The 19,350-nt window shown below is 44.5% G+C and overlaps 1 protein-coding gene across 1 annotated transcript in view; it reads right to left on the reverse strand.

Annotated features, from left to right (window-relative positions):
* The window catches only part of ERICH6 (glutamate rich 6), a 28,844-nt gene extending 10,531 nt beyond the window's left edge, over positions 1-18,313 (reverse strand). Inside the window, exons 1-10 of the mRNA XM_083504170.1 lie at positions 18,150-18,313; positions 15,765-15,819; positions 12,840-12,928; positions 10,694-10,748; positions 9,262-9,383; positions 7,967-8,036; positions 7,180-7,277; positions 6,753-6,785; positions 4,111-4,169; positions 3,793-3,909 (exon numbers count right to left, since the gene is read on the reverse strand). Coding sequence (XP_083360296.1) covers positions 3,793-3,909; positions 4,111-4,169; positions 6,753-6,785; positions 7,180-7,277; positions 7,967-8,036; positions 9,262-9,383; positions 10,694-10,748; positions 12,840-12,928; positions 15,765-15,819; positions 18,150-18,210 — 759 coding nt within the window. The 5' untranslated portion in view covers positions 18,211-18,313. The remainder of the gene's footprint in view (positions 1-3,792; positions 3,910-4,110; positions 4,170-6,752; positions 6,786-7,179; positions 7,278-7,966; positions 8,037-9,261; positions 9,384-10,693; positions 10,749-12,839; positions 12,929-15,764; positions 15,820-18,149) is intronic.
* Positions 18,314-19,350: the final 1,037 nt, after the last annotated feature.

Below are 19,350 nucleotides of genomic sequence, written 5' to 3' on the forward strand. Positions count from 1 at the left end.
TATCTTCTTCCTCCAGAGCAAGCAGAACTCTGCTGAGAGTAACTCTGGATCAGAGGTGCCATCTTGCACCCAATATTGGGGGGGGGGGGTGTTCCTGGTGCACAGCGTTCACATGTGATGTCATGGGCCCAGCATGTGTTGCACACGTGTGACATCATGCACGCAATGCACGTGCAACATTGCATCATCGGGAGCAGGCCAAGCGCAGAGCCCAGCCCTGTGCCAGCATATTTTGAGGGGGCTGAATTCACCCCACTCCTAGGAGTTGGTACACCCGCTCTAGATCCAGCTTACGGCATGCTATGTTTACATTTGCAACAGATTCTTTTGCAACTGTTTTTAGCCATTTTGCCAACTTTGAGGCGAGTGAGGTATGCTGGTGCTGGTCATTACAAACCTATGATTTTGTCATAGTCAAGCCTCAGGTGCACAAATCGCAGTGCATCTGGTAAAACACAAATCCTGCCCCTGTATCTTCTTAACACAAAAGTTAAAGCAAAATAAATACGTGTAGCTTATTCCAGAGTTCCAAGTCCCAGTAACTACAGTGCCTAGAATTTTTTGAGGGAAAGGATGAGCTTCAAAGGTGTTTTAAAGGTGCAAGCATGTACTGAAAATGGAATAACAGCAACAACAACGTGCAAGACTCTGCTCTCAGTCAGAATTAAGTATTTTTTTAGCCTCTCAGAGTGTAAATAAGTGAAACTGAAGCCCTGCAAGTCACCTGACCATTCACTTTCATCCAAAACTAAGTAGATGAGGAAAATGGAGGGGAGGGGAGGCTCCTGTGTTAAGGACTGCAAGGTTTTTTTTTATATTACCTGGGCATAAATTCTCCCCAAAGGCATGCTAAAAGGCCACAGCAAGCAATCTGAACAGGCTTATTTTAAGCCTCCTACTGTAAACGGCATAAGAAAACAAGCAGCTCCTTGGCTTTCCAAAGCTCCAGGGAAAGAATAAACAGCAGCAGAAATAATTCAATGCAGCGCTACAGCGAATGAGCAGCAGGGGGCAATGTTAAAGTTGTCGGGAATGCCATCCCTAATAAAATAGAGGCCACGCATCCAAATCGAAAATTAAAATTACTGCATTGCATTTGCTCATAACACGCAGTGACCAGCACTGAGGGCTGCATCTACTGAACAAAGGAACAGGGCTGCTCATTCGAAGGAAAGGCTGTAGGGCTAGACAAGGGTGGAAACTGGGGTGCAGTCCTCTCCTGTTTTGGTTGCTTGTCCCCAGAATCGTGAAAAGTTTCTGAAGTGGAAAAAAGCATTATGAAAAAGTTTATCTAAAATGATAGGGTTGATGGGCGTTGTAGTCCAGAAAATCTGGAGGGTGCCAGTTTGTCGAAGAAGGATATGACCTAGTTATCATACTAAGCAAATAATCCCTACTTCCCAGCTTTTTCTCAGATCTCTATCCCCATAATGCAGAGGTTCTCAGGCTGCTGTCTGCAAGTCTCATTCAGGTGCTGTGAAAAGACTGCAGAGCAGGTGGGAATATCTTCCCTTGGCCCTGCAGTATATTCATATATATTTTTTTGACAGTGGAGAGCAAGTCATTTTGACCACAGCCACCCTCAAGTTCAAATGCAGAAACAGGATGAACACTGAACATGCAAATTCTCAGGCTACAGCTGACAAACTCTGATGGCTTTAAAAGAATGCCCCTTCCTGTTATTCCCACAACGCTTCCTTTTAAGGCATTTAAATAAAATATTGCAAATACATATTTTGGCTACAACCCAGAGGCTACATTTTTTGCATTTAGCTGGCAGATATTATTTTAGTGAGCAGCTCGGCATGACCATTAATAACTCCTAAAAGTCCCATTACTTTGAAGGGAGAGTTGAAATCTGTGCTTAGCTCACTCTCATGGAAATCAGTGAGATTTATAAGTATTTAACTTTCACAGGAAATGCCTCCTAAATGCCCATAACATGCAACATCTCACTCTGCAAAATGCAAAAAGAGAGTTGAGATTCCGGTAGACAATATCAAGGTTGTGAGATTCATCTCCTGACTGAAGTCAGGCAGAACTTTGTGTGCCTAAATTAAGCAGAGCTGGAACTTGGCAAGTTCCATCAGTATCACTTCAAAATTTGGTACATACCAGCAACTGTGCCCTTTTAATAAGAACCCGTGGAACAAACTTTATGCAAACAAAATGCCAGAACCAGTCACTTCTGCATATAGGAATAACATAGCTGCTTCTTTCTTATAGATGATAATTATGACTAATTCATCTCTCCAACAAAGTAATGAAAACAAAGTAATGAAAACACTAAATGATTATAATTTCCCCACTCCTGGGGAAAATCTCAAACCCTTGGATTTCAGAATATTGCTTTTCTTAAATGAATTCTCAATCGATCACCTTAGAAGAGGTCATGCAAGGAGGTCATTCAACCCTGGTAGTTTTTGGCTTCTGCAATAATACTGACTATTATTCTCCCTACCAATCCCATATCCTGTAAAGTGGAAACAGCGATGTTTCTGCAATGGATTTTCATCAGAATTTACTACAGTGTTCAGGCAATTCATGTTGATGCTCTTTTAAAAATAAATTTAAAAATGACTAATGTAAAATTTGGCTAGCAAAATGTTGAATGGAGAGAGGGAAAGTAACATAAGGTTTAAAGAACGGGTGCCTTTTCCCAATCCAATAATCTAATTTCCGCTATCACTTCAACAGAGCTTGCTTCCTCAAGTCTCTGCACATTTCTAAAAAAAGACCCACGCACCTCTCCAACTTGCCTGCAGCTCTCATTTTTTACTGGAACAGGTGGTGTCAAACAGTAACACACCAAGACCACTGAACTATATCACATGTTGTTACTTTCCTGGTCTCCTCTCCCAAATCCAGACTTGTTAATCTTGATTAACATCAAGGATGGCTTGGAGAGTCTTGTTTCCCTTTCCCTTTCTCAAGGGATTACAGGCAACTGTAAATGATCCAATTTCTTTAAGGATCTTAGAGCCATCTGTTTCCTGGAAAGCGTGACAAACGCAATATAGACACAGGATGAGGCTTCCCTGCATATGTTTCTGGAGTACACCTGCCTCTAGACACCAAATAGTTTCAACTCTTCCACTTCTGAATGCTCCTTACCGTTTTATTTTGTCTTTATGCGGCGTTCTTCTTAGGCTACTTACCTAAGCAAATCAGTTCTACCCGGACACTGAGCTCCAGCTCCGAGGGCCTTCTGGCGGTTCCCTCACTGCGAGAAGCCAAGTTACAGGGAACCAGGCAGAGGGCCTTCTCAGTAGTGGCGCCCTCCCTGTGGAACGCCCTCCCACCAGATGTCAAAGAGAACAACAACTACCAGACTTTTAGAAGACATCTGAAGGTAGCCCTGTTTAGGGAAGCTTTTAATGTTTTAATGATGTATTACAGTATTTTAATATTTTTTTAGAAGCCGCCCAGAGTGGCTGGGGAAGCCCAGCCAGATGGGCGGGGTATAAATAATAAATTATTATTATTATTTAAAAATATGTGGTATAGCCCCTTCTGAGATGCAGGTGCTGGTGGCAGGGGTTTGGGGTCAGGTGTTGAAATATGCATACAGAAAGTTAGTACATCAGAGAGAAAAGTGTGTGTGTTTAGAGGAAATGGGACATTCAGTCACACAAACACATGCATTCTTAAGTGGTGACACTTCAAAAGCACTACACTGTAGGTTTGCACAAAAGTGTGCAATGCACCACACATTTCCCTGTGTGTTATTTTACACACACATCTCCCTGCTTATCCTACATGCACAAACCACAGAATGGATAGAGACACCACCTCAAAATGAATGTCTTCTCTTGATGATTCTGGCCTATAGGCTAGTATAGTTGGTGGACCAACGCTGGACAGGGTGCGTAGAGATTCCTGAAACAGCTTTAAGAAGTCTTCTTGAAACTTAAAAGAAAAAGAAAACAATACAATGTACAATACAAGAGATTAATTCAATTTCAAATCTAGAACCCCGTTGCCCAGAATGTTCCCAAAGATGAATGGCATCAGCCTTGATTTGGCTGAAAGGGAAAGGGATGGAGGTGGGGACACTGAGTTGGGAGGATGCTTTGACCAAAATCTGCAGAGACCACAAGTAACGAATACCTCCGTGTCGCACAAAATGTCTAAGCAGCTGAGGTCCTCGTACCAGACGGCGTAGATATCTAAACATACACAAGGAGAATGGGTTAGGAAATTGGTTCGTTCTTGTTTTTAAGGTCTGAATCAAAGGACACACCCACATCGCTTATTTAGGACTGGGGATGCAGAAGTAGCAATAGGCCAGCGACAGCCAATTGTAGCACTCAATTGTGATACCCTGAACATGTTTCAGACTACAGCTCCCATCATACCCAGCCAGTGTGGCCAATGATGAGGGATGATGGGAGTCGCAGTTCAAAGCAGTTCAAAGGACACCATGTTGGCTACTCCTGGCATGTGCAAATCCTTCCCAGTACACAAAGAGCAGGGTGCCGCAGATTGTGCCCATCCATATGCCCAGTGGACATGGGCTGATGGCAGGGCCAGCTGTGCAGCTCGAGATGTTCTGGAGTGGGGGGAATACGCCTTTCCCAGAGACACTGCACATGTTCCATTGTGTTTGTGCATGATGTCATTAGACCATCAATACCCAAACCATCTCTCTTGGAAGTGCCCTTAGAAGACTGGTCCTCCAGTTCCACATGTCGGTGAATGTACACTGGCAAGCAAAGCTAGTTCAGTCATTAGGCAAGGTGAGGATGCTGCTTCAGGCCCACGGGTGTCCTGCTTGCACCACTGCCTCTGCCAGCAGCACCGATTTTGGGCAAGAGCGTCTCCATTTTGGGTGAATTCTTGCCCGACATCATGCCAGATCTTGCAGAGCAAGGCATCACTTAAAATTGGCATGAGTTTAGAAATACCAACAGTTGAAGAATGGCAGGTGAAGATGTTGGACTTTTTGGAACTGGCTGACCTGACTGGAAGAATCCGCGATTAGAAAGAAGAGGAACATCAAGGAGAATGGATGAAATTTAAGGACTATTTAGCTAGATATTCGAATATCATATAAGTAGAATCACTTGTAAATACCAAATTGGCCTAGGATTAAGATATGTTGAATTCTATAACAGTATGGACTGAAAATATTATGAAAAGGAAGATAGAAATTTGAATAAGTAAATTTTATTGAAAAGTAGATATTGGAAAACTGATACAATGAGATTTATTGAAATTCAGTTAGGAGAGATTTGAGGAAGTCACTTAACAATGTAAATTAAATTGGGCCTTTAACAGTTAGGTGTTTATATGTTTGTTTGTTTCTATTTCTAATATTGTAATGTATTTTCTTTTTGTGTGTTTGTTTTAAATTTGGAAAATCAATTAAAAAAAATTGGGGAAAAAATAAATAAAATTGACAAGATTTTGCCCCAAATTGGTGCCAATGGTTGTGTCACTTCTCCCCCAGCGGTGGACGCGGCAAGGTTCATGATGGGACCAGGAGCAGGTAAGTGGTGGTGGTGGGAATGGCAACAGAGTCAGGCCAAAATGGCACGTCCTGTTTTGCCTCAAGCTGGCAAAGAACTGTCTTAAGACTGGTTATCAGCAGATATTCCCATGAGCTCAGTGGCTCTTACTTTCAAGGAGACATACTGTGCTATCAAGCCTGCTGTAGGCCTCTTTGCATGGCCGTTCAGGTGCCCTTTGAGCTCCCCCCCAAAAAGCCTTGCCTTAGTTACTTCCATGGATTTGCATGTGTTATCTAGATCGGCCTGCTGCCATGCCGTTATTGCTTTTGTCTGCTTACTGTGGGCTGCCCAAAGACAAGCCTGATTTTGTTTTTATGCAGAATGCCGCTGTGCCTTAGCAGTGCAGTGGGGGAGCTCACAGCCTCACAGCGTTGAAAATATAGTGGTCAGAATAGAATAAAAGCCACAACGTGGTGAGGGAGGCTCAAAGGAACGGCCAGCGCCTGTCCATGTGGTTCCATTGCTGAAGGAAGAGTGGAATAGTAAACTGTGAAAAATTGGGCAGAGGAGCCGCCTGCGGATTCTACCCAGCAAATAAGCAGCAATGGAACATTGCTAGAGGTTAAAAGAAGAAGAGCTTGCTAGTTTAAACCATTGGTTGGGGTTGCCATTTAAAATGGGAAACTTGGAAACAGATGCCTCAGAGCGCAGGCCAGAGTAGCTGCTGCAAGTATTTGGGTGCGGATATTCACAAGGGAAAACCAGAAATCCACAAAAAAAAAAAAAGCTATCGAAGAATATCTTGGAACAACAAGATGCTGAAGAAACAGGACAGGAAGTGCTGACATAAATCCAGCCTGAGGCTGGAGACAGACAGTGAGAGTAGCATCATTTCCTGTGATGCAAATTTTTCTTTCTTTCCTTTTTTGACCCGCCACCACTCTTTGGATCAGTTTTGCAAGCTTTCAAAGCAATAAAAAGCCTGCAAAACCTGTTTGCCATAGGCAACAGTAGGATTGCACACAAGTCTGCCTCCACCTTCAGTGTGTCACAATACACATTTCATTGATCATCACCTTGCAATGTAAAGTAGGTTGTTAACATTCCCATTTTACAGACCATGATTTAAGACTGAGGAATAGCAAGGTGCCCACATTCTCTCGAGTTTACGGCTGAGCTGGGGTTATACTGCCTAGATTTCACACCCAATCCCGTCCGTGGAGTCGCACAAGACTAAAAAAACAAAACAAGGCAGGGCTCAAAATGAAGGAGAAATTGATGTGCTGAGGACCAATTTACCATTCTCAGGTCGAAGCTTTTCTTCCTTTGGATCTGCAAAGAAAACCAAAAAAGCATAACATCTGGCCTAACTATAGAACAGCCTTTGCCAAACGCAACCTAACCTATAACACATTGCAGCAGAATAATCACATGTTTTGCAAGCAAAAGGCTCTGGTTTCAATCCCTAACACCTCTGATTTAAAGGAGATGAGGGGAAGACCCCTTTCTGAGACCCTGGAGAGGCACTGCCAGTCAGAGCGGACAACCTAGGTTTACACGGGCAAATAATCAGATCAGGCTTGGGGCGGTTTCTTATGTAGCTAAATGGTTAATTCTATGCATGGAGATTACAGTGGATATTTTTTCGCTGCTATTCTGTGTGTGTCTGGGTACGTGTGTGAGAGATAGATAGATAGACAGACAGCACAAGAAGCCTGTTACTTACGCCTTTTCTTGTAGCGGTCATAAAGCCAGCTCTTATCTGTCTGCATTGAGACTGATCTTCCCAAAAGTTTTCCGGATTGATCAGCATCCGACGCCTCCCTTTACAGTAGACACAACATAAGATGTGTAAGCAAGCTGAATAATTAATTTATGTCTCAAAGCAAACTCCAAGCTCCTTTGTTGTCTTTGAGGCTCAAGAGTTATCTTTGTCACTCGCAGCTTCTAAGCAGCGGAAAAGCAAAATGGCAGAAGGAACTGACCAGCGGCCAATGTAGGGAACTGTGATTTAGACCCATTATAAGAATCCCACTCATGATGCCACCTGTGCAAACATATTATTACCCTAATCTTTGAACTGACTACAAAATCCATCCATTTGTTGTTATGCTAGCCCTGGAAAAGAGAGCAAATGCATATAAGCAACCTTAAGGAAACAGTCACGAAAAAATGGGAAATAGCTCTACCCCCAAAGCAAAAGCACAACAAAAGGAATTTCAGCCTTGAGCATAATATTGTGAAGACAATTTGGCTTAAAATACAGAAGACTGCCCTGCCCTTCAGTCCTTGTTTCATGGCACCTCTGCAATTCACACCCTCTTATACCTAAATTTTAAACCAAACTTTAATTTAATGCTGAAGAATAAAAGAAGGAAGCGTGATTTTTTCTTGTCATCTTCACGATCATCTGGAAGAAAAGCACACTGCTCGGGGTTTGGGCTGTTGTTACTCAACAGCAACATGATCAAATTCAACAGAAACATGAAAAGGAACACACTTCAATTGCTCACCTCCTTAAGTGGTACCCAACAGAGCTCTCTCTTCTGATTCCTCCCAGTATTGCAGGGTGGCCCTTGGATCCTGCTGAGCACAAGCCGAACTAGGTATGCGTACAGTTGACCAAAACTCCATTGCATACGAGCTACAGACCATCAAGATTAATAATCTGTCCTTCATGAATGGGACATCTCAGTCTTGGGGCCACTCTGATGACCCCAAAACATCTACACCCCCAGATATCTCCCTCAGAGCCAGATCTCTGGTTCCTTTGCTGGACAGGGAGTGGGGCAGACACTTGAGGGTGACATTGATTTGGCAATGAATGCAGAGACAAGCAGAAGTCGCTTGTCAGGTGAGGCAGAGCCACCAAGGTGGGTCACTGTTGCTTACTGGAAGACGCAAGGTGGTGCAAACACATTGGCAGGAGTACATGAATTCATGAGGTGACCTTAGGCAACCCACTGTCTCTCAGCCTCAGTTCCTCAAATTGCAATAACGGGAAATAAGAATCATCTTACCTTGCAGGGCTGTTGCAATGATTACGACTAGATGATGCATATGAAGTGCTTGAAAGTGCTATGCAAATGTTCCTATTGTTATAATATATATATCTAATTTCCCTCTTCTTGTTCAAGCACTTAAACTGTAAGTGTGTTTGGCTCCACATTTCCTCTCTCTCGCTTAAGCTGTCCCCTCGTAAAAAAGTCCCGTCCCCCCCGGAAAACATTGCTGCAGCCTTGCAGTAAGAAGTTCCCAGGTTCAATCCAGGTTCAGAAGGTGTGCTGCCTAAAATACTGGAGAGCCAATCAGTGCAGACAATTCTGAACTAGGTAGACCAATAGCCTGTCTTGGTATAAGGCAACTTCCTATGTTCCACTTTAACGTGCAGAGGAAGGTTGGAGCACCGATTTGGAAAGGGCCATAGCTGAGTGTGAGAGAAGGTCCTAGGTTACTACTATTATTTATTAAATTTATATACCACCCTTCATCCAAAGATCACAGGGCGGTTTACAACATAAAAACACAAAACACGTAGCATAATAGCAGGAAACCAGACAAAAATGCCCACCTCAACAGACACATTTAAAAGGCCATAGATTGCTTAATCAGCCAAAGGCCTTGTTGAAGAGGAACATTTTTGCCTGGGGCCTTAAAAGATATGTAATGAAGGCACCAGGCGAGTCTCCCTGGGGAGAGCATTCCACAAATTTCAGCATCTCCAGGTGGAGCTGGGAAACACGCCGCCCCCCCCCCCCGGAGTTACAGTCCTTCTCTCTTGGCGCATGCGAAAGTTAAAACACAGTACCTTTGCTTGAGGATAAGGAGCCAGTGGTTTCTGGGGAGGAGAGCTCTGCTGATCTTTCAAAGGGGGCAATATCTAATCCTGGCTTTTGACTGCTGTCAGCCGTTCCCTCTGGGCTCTCTGACCTTGGCAGATGAAAAAAGGATGTATTAGTGCTTGAGGGAAAGGGCAAGCAATGGAATTAGAGGAAGCCCCACGCTTTTTATGTCAGCATCTGCGCAAACACAGACAATTACATCGTTGAGCCCCATAACAACACAGGCAAGCCCCGGAGCTTTCTATCCACAGCACAAATAGTACGTCGGTAATTACTACTGCCAGTTCCTGAGGAATTCTGATTCTGACCACAGCACAGCCTGCCAGAAATAAACATGTTTTCCATGCAGTTGCGATGCATGCCGCTGCTTCTAAGAGCAAACTCGAGCGGTGACAACAAGTGTCAACAGGACTGGAGCGAAACTTGGGCCACGGAGCTGGGGTCGGGGGGAAGGAGGAAAGATCAGCATACATGGGGCAGCCCCAAAGGCAGTGGAAGTGTAAAATATCTACATCTTTCAAACAAACACCTAAGGAGCACTAAAAAAATAATAATTTAAAATTAAAAAATGCTACATTTTTTAAAAAACCAGAAGCATTTTTACTTGGTATTATAGGTCAGGACATTAATAGACAAGATGTTAAATTGGTTTTATAAGCAACAACTGAGGCAAGAGTATTGTTAGCCCAGAAATGGAAACAAGAAGAAATTCCGACGAAAGAAGAATGGCAGACAAAATTAATAGACTATGCAGAATTGGACAAAATGACAGGAAGGATTTGAAATCTGGGGGACCAGAGATTTACAGAAGATTGGAAGAAGTATATGAATTATTTGAAGAGCAACTGTAATCAACAAATTACGCTAGTAGGACTATAAGAAGTTTTGCAAGGAGAAATATACGAAGTGTTACAAGGTAGAAAAAGATAGAGATATTGGTTATGAGTTTAAAATGTAATAGGGAAGATAAGAAATGCATACTGAGAGATTAGATTGGAAAATTTTCAGACAGGATTGATGGAAGTCAAAAATTTGAATAAAATGTAAAAGTATGTTTAATTACTGTCGAAAATGCTATGTTAAAAAAAACCTAATAAAATTATATTTAAAAAAATAAAAATAAAAAATGCTACATTTTTATTTCTAAAAGGTGAAGCAGGCTTTCCCATGAGACCCAGAAATCTAGCTGTGGTATCTTCTACAGTCTGGAAATCTGTAGTCCACCTTCCATGACACATCGCGGACTAGTTTGAACAAGATGCAATAAGTTAGAGGGAAAGCTCATAAATAATGTCGGAAGAGTGAGCAGAAATTTCATTCCACCACCCGCTTGTAATAAGGTACATCCCATTAATAACCATTTTGACTAATGCAAGGACTTGCTGTTGTTGTTGTTACCTAGCTGGAGAAGTGGATGATCCACTTTTATCTCTTCCTGGATGATCTTCAGGACCTGTTCATATAAACAGCATTATGATGGCACTTACATACTTAGAGAAACACAAAACATCTATCCTGAGCTTTTCTGGGAAACCAAATGGTATTTTTAATATAGGCATCTTTTAAATGAATCCACACTAAAAATACATCAGTTTGCCTTATGCTGAAAATAGTACCATAATATCAAGGGATTTACTGGGGAGGGGGGCACATCTCTTCTGTAATGAGAATTTAAGTCAACTGTTTTCTAGTGTGTGAAAAATTACACACTGATCTAAAAATTTCTCCCAGCCACTATTCCTATGCACTAAATAGCACAGCACAGCACAGGGTGTAAGGTAGAATTTATAGAGGGCTGGGCTTTTGCTGCAATACCAAATGAACGAGACTTTTTCTAGCGTTCCCTGTGTGTGTATTGTTCTATGACAGAAAGGGGAGGTGTAAGCTCTGTAGGCCTTTCTACAGTCAAGGCAATGATGTGTGCAGAACAGTCCCTACTGGGCAACCAGCTGAGGCAATTACTCCCTTCTTCCAAGCATCTGGGCTCATATCCACCTCCAAGGCTAAAACCAGTTTTGCCTGATCTGAGAGGCTGCTTCTGGTATGCAAAGAGTTGATCTGGATTTGAAGAGGCTGATCCGGAATTGCTGCCAGCCTGGAACTGTCTGAGCGCTTCCTTCTGCATCTGTCTCATCCCTGCTCAACCAGCATAGCAGGGATGCTGTGGCCCTTCAGGTGATGCTGGACAATAGGTGTTGTTGGACTACAAATTCCATCGTCCTGATCACCAGCCATGCTGGTTGGGGTTGATGGGAACCAGTGGCAGAGCTTCATGCTCCTGCACCGTGGGGTGGAGAGCAGGTGGGAGCAGGGCTGGCGCGTGTCCCAGGGGCATGGCGTGCATCCTGGGGGCGTGGCATGCTGCCTGTGGTGCCGTGGTGCCCAGCGCGGGCAGGAGGGCAGCTGCCATGGCACCCCACCGGGATTGTGCTGCCCCCACACTCCTCTTCCTCCGCCAGTGATGGGCACCTTGGCAGACTTTGGGGTATCAAATTTGGCACCGAAGCTAAAATTTGGCACCCCCACTCTGCGTCTCATGCCCGACGCTAAAATTTGGCACCCCCACTCTGCGTCTCATGCTCCAGTCTAAAGCATTGGTGTGGTACTTCCTGCAGCATGGCTCCCACAGTTACCTGCACTGGTAGTGACACCCTAAAACCCAATGGCATCAGTGGCCATTGTACGCTAGGCATATCACTTATTCACTCAACTGTTACTTGTTAAGGAGACGTCTAACTGCATTCAGCTGAATGTAGTTAGAAGCCACCATGTGATTTGGAACTGCATAATCAGGGATGATGTTGATGATGATTAAGCCACTGGTCACATTAATGTCCCGAAGAGACTCATGATACAACTACAAATATGAAAACAAATTAAAAACAAGTCCCATAACAGCCACACGAAGCTTGGGCAGCACATTAGTAACAAAACAACATCATCTTGGTCCATCAAAAGCTGGGCAGGGAGAGAAGCTAAGTCTTCATCTGGCACTGGAAAGATGTCAAAAACGGCGTTAGGCAGGCCTCACTGAGGACAGCATTCCACCGATGGAAAGCCATAACTGAAAAGGCCCTTGCCCTTGCCACCACCCTCTGAGCCTTCCTCAGAGCAGGGACCTGGAGAAGGGCCTCAGAAGAAGATTTAAGGGTCCTGGTGGGTTCACATTGGGAAGAGTTCCAGTCTTGGATTCCCAATCTTCAGGTAGTGTCTAGTCCCTTTCAGGTGAATGAGGTTAGACCTTCTCGCTCAACATGCAAGGGAATGACAGGCATGTGAGAACAACAAAGGTGGGTCTTGAGTGTGCACCTCTTGCCTTCTTTTAACCCCTGCATGCTTTGGAAAACACCTGGAGACAGCTCTAGTTGGATGAGCAATAGCACTAGGAAAGCAAGCGAACAGTAACTGGCTGGTGTGTATGTTTTGGCATTTGATAGCAACCCTGCAGCAAGTTTGTGAGCCGCAATGTACTGACTTCCTTCCCTCTGCCTACTCCAGATGTTATGCTTTCTTAAACCACTCCACAGCAGCAACAATACAATACCTGTGCCTATCTCTCTCCTCTCTTCGGTCTCCTCTGGCTCCATCTCACTGTTGTAAAACTCTGAAACTGTCACAACAATTTCAGATGCCCTATGTAAAAAATAAATGACACATTTAGCTCATGAAGAAAAGATTGCCTCTGCAACACTAAGGACCAATGCACACAGTAAAGTAATTTTATTTGAAATTGAGAGCCATTTAATATACTTTTTATACCAAAAGAAAAGTAACAACCTTCACAAGCTCTTCAGTGGCCCTCTGGGCTTCAAGTTGGACTCCAACTCTCCCCAGCCCCAGCCAGCATGACCAATGGCCAAGGATAATGGGAGCTGTAGTCCAGACTTCTGAGTAATAATGGACTTAAAAGTTAAATGGCAGCAAACCTTTTAGGCAATCAAGGTTGACCTCTTCGTGTGCTACAGTAGAACCTTGGTTCTCGAACGGCTTAGTTGATGAACAAATCAGCTCCCAAACGCCAAAAACCCAGAAGTGTTCCAGTTTTCAAACCTTTTTCAGAAGCCGAACGTCCGATGCAGCTGTCGGCTATTGTTTCTGGGGTGCCTGAGCCAATTGGAAGCCGTGCCTTGGTTTTCGAATGTTTTGGAAGTCGAATAGACTTCCGGAAGAGATTATGTTTGAGAACCAAGGTACCACTGTATTTATTTTTGTATTTATAAATGTTTCAAAAAGCATACAGCACAACTATGGATGCAATAAAGGTAAAGGACATCTGACAGTTAAATACTTTGTATCAAATACAATAAAGCCATTGTTTAAATTTTCAATACATAATTATCCTCCATTCAGGATCTGATATTGTTTGCTCACCCTTTGATACCATCAAAAGCATTTCTGGAAGGGAAAATACCTACAGCAATATTATTAAGGCTGAATGCCCTGTGAATTCATACAACAAATCAACTTTGCATGGTGCCTGATGCTTCCTGTCTGCAGGTTTCCCTTCCAGGGCGTTACTTGAAATGCACCACTATTATTTATTTATAAAACTCTGTCAAGAAATACAGGGAAGCATGGAAAGCCTCAACCTCTGTCTGTGACAACAGACAAGTTATGAAAGTTTCAGGCAGGCAGCCTGAGGATAATCTAATCCCACAATGCATCACAGCTACATGACTCCATCCTGCCATTGCATTTTGTCAGTGTGAAATTCCACAGGCAGCACTTAACAAGGGTTGCCTTCCTTATGGCGGAAAGATTGCTGAAGACTTACAACCTTTTTGAAATAATGGGCTTCTCTGCAGCAGAAAGCAGGCTGAAGCAATCTGCAGCTAGGCCTGGAAGGACCAGCACACATGTTAAATCATGGGTAGGCAAACTAAGGCCCGGGTTCCAGATCCGACACAATCACCTTCTCAATTCGGCCCGCGGATGGTCCAGGAATCAGCGTGTTTTTACATGAGTAGAATGTGTGCTTTTATTTATAATGCTTCTGTGGATTATTTGTGGGGCATAGTAATTTGTTCACACACCCCCACTATAGTCTGGCCCCCCACAAGGTCTGAGGGACAGTGGACTGGCCCCCTGCTGAAAAAGTTTGCTGACCCCTGTCTAACCAACATCAGGTCCTCTAACTTACTCAAATCAACTCTATTGTTAACACACCCACACAAACACCCACCCACCCACCCTTCTATCAGCTCCACCCCGAATTGTGTGTGCCTGTGTGTCACCTTTTCAAATACATGGCCATCACATTCTAAGCATTCCAGCAAGGCTCTCTGTACATCTCCCACAAAGGACACGCCCTTAGCTATTACCAAACAATTTGGCTGACAAAAGGCAATACCACTATGCAATTTGTAATTTAGCAAAGTGCCACTTTCCATGTTCCAGAATTCAGGAGAGAAGATAAAATGGCTCAAAAATAAGCGAGACCCTTGCATCGCTGCCTGAAATGTTTAGCTCCCCAATACATAACTGCCTTGTTGGAGATCTTTACGTTCATATAGCTAGACAACTCTGGGAAGACCCCCATAAGCAGGATACGGCATAAGCTTTCAGTCTGCTTCATCAGATGCATGAAGTGCTATGTTCCCTTCCACATGTGGGTATAGGAGGGAGTCATGATAAGTTTGCTAAGTCTTTCAGGTTCCACAAGGCTCTTCAGTATTTTCACTCCAAGAAACTGAAGGTAAAGGTAAAGGGACCCCTGACCATTAGGTCCAGTCGTGACCAACTCTGGGGTTGCGGCGCTCATCTTACTTTATTGGCTGAGGGAGCCGGCGTACAGCTTCTGGGTCATGTAGCCAGCATGACTAAGCCGCTTCTGGCAAACCAGAGCAGCGCACGGAAACGCCGTTTACCTTCCCGCTGGAGTGGTACCTATTTATCTATTTGCACTTTGACGTGCTTTCAAACTGCTAGGTTGGCAGGAGCAGGGACCAAGGAATGGGAGCTCACCCCGTCGCGGGGATTTGAACCGCTGACCTTCCAATCGGCAAGTCCTAGGCTCTGTGGTTTAACCCACCAGTGCCACCTGCGTCCCTTCATCCAAGAGACTACCGCTCTGGAATTTTTGACAACTGAGGAGTGCTATAGGTCAGGGATCAGCCACCTTTTTTTCAGCTGAGGACTGTGTTGCTTTGGGGGACAATCTGTCAGAGGCTGCCTATTGGCAGTGGGTGGAGCCACACAATCTTTCTCCCCACCCTCTGGGGTGTTGGGAGAGGGACAGTTCACTCTCACAAGAGGTAGTCTAAACTGATTGCTTGCAGAGGGGCACTAAAATTAGGCTTAGGGGGCCACAGTCACTCAATTCTAGCATAGAGAACTATTCTTTTTTGTTTCACTCTAGAATTTAGTGATGACCAGCGTGTTGCCACGCTTCATTTTTAGCCGCTTCAGCAAATTTTCTATTGACAGACCCTTTTCCCATGCGTTTGTATCAATCTTTTAACTTACTTACCTCCCTGATTGAACAGCTTCTGTGGGCAACTGTTCTCTTCCAATGTCGTTGCTGTCTGTTTAACATAAACATATATAGGTGAATTGTTGGTATGCAATATTATCCTAATGACAGTTTCCAGTACGTGGATGTTTAAGGTCAACAGTTTTGCAGAAAATGGACCCCATTCCAGGTCATGGCTTACCACTCCAATTGAATTCAGTAGTAATTAATTACAAATAAATCTGCAAAGGATCAGTTATCATTTTCGATTGGAATCAAATACATATCTACTCAGAAATAAGCACCACTTACTCCCATGCAAGGGTGTTTAGGTTTAAGGACTGCAGCTTTAATCATGACAGTCTGGTTGAATCTGGAAGTATTTCCTTTTATTGAACATTTCCATAGTAAATGAAAATGACATTAGTGGGAACAATATTTTAATAATGCATAGAAGCTATAAATATTAGATCTATCTCATTTCTGCAGGCCTCCACAACAGTTGCTGTATGTTCGTTGGGAAGGTAGAGGCACTATCTTAACAACTCTACCAATTTTTCAATAAGGTTTAGTAGTAGTGGTTGTTTCTTTTAAAAAATTATATCAACCTGCCGGTACATATGGGAACGGCTGTAGCATAGTGATACAGCTTCTGCTTTGCCCGCAGAAGGTCCTAGATTCAATCTCTGGCATCTCCAGGTGCAACTGGGAAAAACACCTGTCTGAAATCCTGCAGGATTGCTGTCAATCAACATAATGACTGGCAGCAAGTCAGGCAACCCTGAGCAATGGTCAGACTCAGTACAGTGGTACCTCTGGTTGCGAACGGGATCCGTTCCAGAGCCCCGTTCGCATCCTGAAGCAAATGTAACCCGCGTCTGCGTGCGCGCGGGTCGCAATTCGCCACTTCCGTGCATGCGCGTGACATCATTTTGAGCGTCTGCGCATGTGTGAGCGGCGAAATCTGGAAGTAACATGTTCTGTTACTTTCGGGTCACCACAGAGCATAACTTGAAAACGCTCAACCTGAAGCATATTTAACCTGAGGTATGACTGTATAATGCAGTTTCCAGTGTCCCTATTTTAAAATGACTTAAAGTAAACAACATTTCGATATTTTTTAAAAAATACAAGGATAATATGCTACTAACTCTTCTTCCCCTCCTATTATATAATTATTATTTATTTGATTTACAAACACGCCATAAAAACAGCTAAAAGCAGTTTTAAAAACAGTACAAGAAACAACTGTATTGTTTTAAAAGCTACGAGGCAGAGACCTTTTCTTCCTGCTGGAAAAGCTCGTCCGTTTTCCATGTAACATAGGATGCCAAAAACTGTAGCATCTTAAGGAAGGATTCTGACATGGTGAGGAACTGACTCTGTGAGTTTCCTTTCACATTCCCTCCTTCCGTATGTACTTTTACACTTGACGCCACCCGGTTCCCTAAGCCATATTATGAGTTGCATTCAAAACTTTTACTCAGAGCACACCCACTCAAATGAATGGGCCAAAAGTCAGCTATGGCCATTAATTTCAATGGTGCTGCTCTGAGAAAAAGTTCACTGACTACAACCCTGTGCCTCTGTGGATACTGGATACTGCACAAGGAAAGTAACACAAGGGACTTATAGGACACTGATGCAAACTGCCTTGAGTCTATTTGCTGGGAGAGGTCTATAAATAGAACCAATGTACAAACTTGTGGTGTTTATTTGTTTGTGTCTGTGCTTCACTCATGAAATTTGTCTCAGCTCCATCTTTGCAGAAGCTCCCTTGATCATAGCAGCCAACTCCTAGGGGCCAAGGGGTCTTTGCCCCTCCCAAATATTTGGGGCCGCCCCCCCTCAATGGATGCGCCATTCCAATTGTGCCTGTGCACCGCATCATGTGATACAGGACGGGGCTCACCTGCCTGCCCCCAATACAGTGCTAAAGTTGGCACTCCTGCCATTGACCCAGATGAAAGAAGGGGCATTGTTCCAACCTTTTCCACCTGTTAGGACTGAGGCACAAGAAGGCAGCATGAGGTTGGGGTGCTGCCTTGGTGGGAGACACAACCGTCGCTTTAAAACGTGGCAGGACTAGTGGCAAGTAGTTCCGCTGCCTACCGGCCCAAGAGAGGGTGCCCAGATTTGCATCTTTTGAAAAGAGGTCCGTTTGAGAGCTGCTACTTCAGCGTGGTCCAGGTCCTGCGCCCCGGACTCCACGGACGTCTCCTCTGCTCCACAGGGCATTCGGCTCCCGCACACCCTCCCCTCTTTAGCCCAAGCCTCTGCGGGGTGGGAGCATCGATCTTTCTATCATCCAACCCGCTCCCCCGCCCAATCCTTTTTATTTTTATTTTTTGCCCCCTCCCATGGCATCTACGCTCCAGAGCACTGCCTCTCTCGAGCAAGCACCTGGATCTTCTCGGGCTTCCTGGCCATCCTTCTCCGACTTCCCAGAAGCCCCGTCCATCATGCAAAGTGCAACCCAATCGCTTCCTTTGCAACCGCAACGGCGCAGGGGCCGCGGCCCCTTTAAGGCTCCAGGGAGAAGCGGCGTTCTTCGCCCTCTATGACGCGCAGTGTTTTGCGTTCCAGTTGCCAGGGGGACTCCGGCGGGACATCAAAGGGGCGGGATCTGCGTCTCATTCTCACGTCTGTGCCGAATATTCCCCCTCTTTTTGCAGCCTCATTTAAATTGTGTTTGTGTTTAGCTCGCCGTTCTCCACACCCGCATCTATTTCATTTCCATGTCTTGGGACAAACACTTTTCAGACACAAAAAAAACACTATTTGGCTTTTATTATTACACTGGTACCTTGGGTTACATACGCTTCAGGTTACATACGCTTCACGTTACAGACTCCGCTAACCCAGAAATAGTTTGCTTCAGGATGAGAACAGAAATCGTGATCCGGCGACATGGCGGCAGCAGGAGGCCCCATTAGCTAAAGTAGTGCTTCAGGTTAAGAACAGTTTCAGGTTAAGAACGGACCTCCGGAACGAATTAAGTACTTAACCCGAGGTACCACTGTATTACATTTGCATCTCACTTTTCCTCCAAGGAGCGCACATGGTTCTTCCCTTCCCCATTTGATCATCACAACAACCCTAACAGGTAGATTAAGACTAAACCACTGAGCCTCTTGGGCTTGCTGATCGGAAGGTCGGTGGTTCAAATCTGTGCAACGGGGTGAGCTCTTGTTGCTCTGTCCCAGCTTCTGCCTGCCTAACAGTTCAAAAGCACACCAGTGCAACTAGATAAATAGGTACCGCTGCAGCAGGAAGGTAAACGGCGTTTCCGTGCGCTTTGGCACTCCTCACGGTCCTCCGTGCATTAGTAGCGGTTTAGTCATGCTGGCCACATGACCCGGAAAACTGTCTGTGGACAAACGCTGGCTCCCTCGGCCTGAAAGCGAGATGAGCGCCGTAACGCCACAGTCACCTTGGATTGGAGTTAACCATCCAGGGGTCCTTTACCTTACCTGGATTAGCCCTGTGAACTTCCAGGCAGAGTGAGGATCTGACCTCAGGTCTTCCTGCTCCTAGGCCAACACCTCAGCCCCCCACCTCCCACACACACTGAGGGCAGGGGTTATAGTATTGTGATCAACCC

The sequence above is a fragment of the Podarcis liolepis genome (assembly GCF_965112155.1).
Source record: "Podarcis liolepis genome assembly, chromosome: 5".
NCBI classification, from domain to species: Eukaryota; Metazoa; Chordata; class Lepidosauria; order Squamata; family Lacertidae; genus Podarcis; species Podarcis liolepis.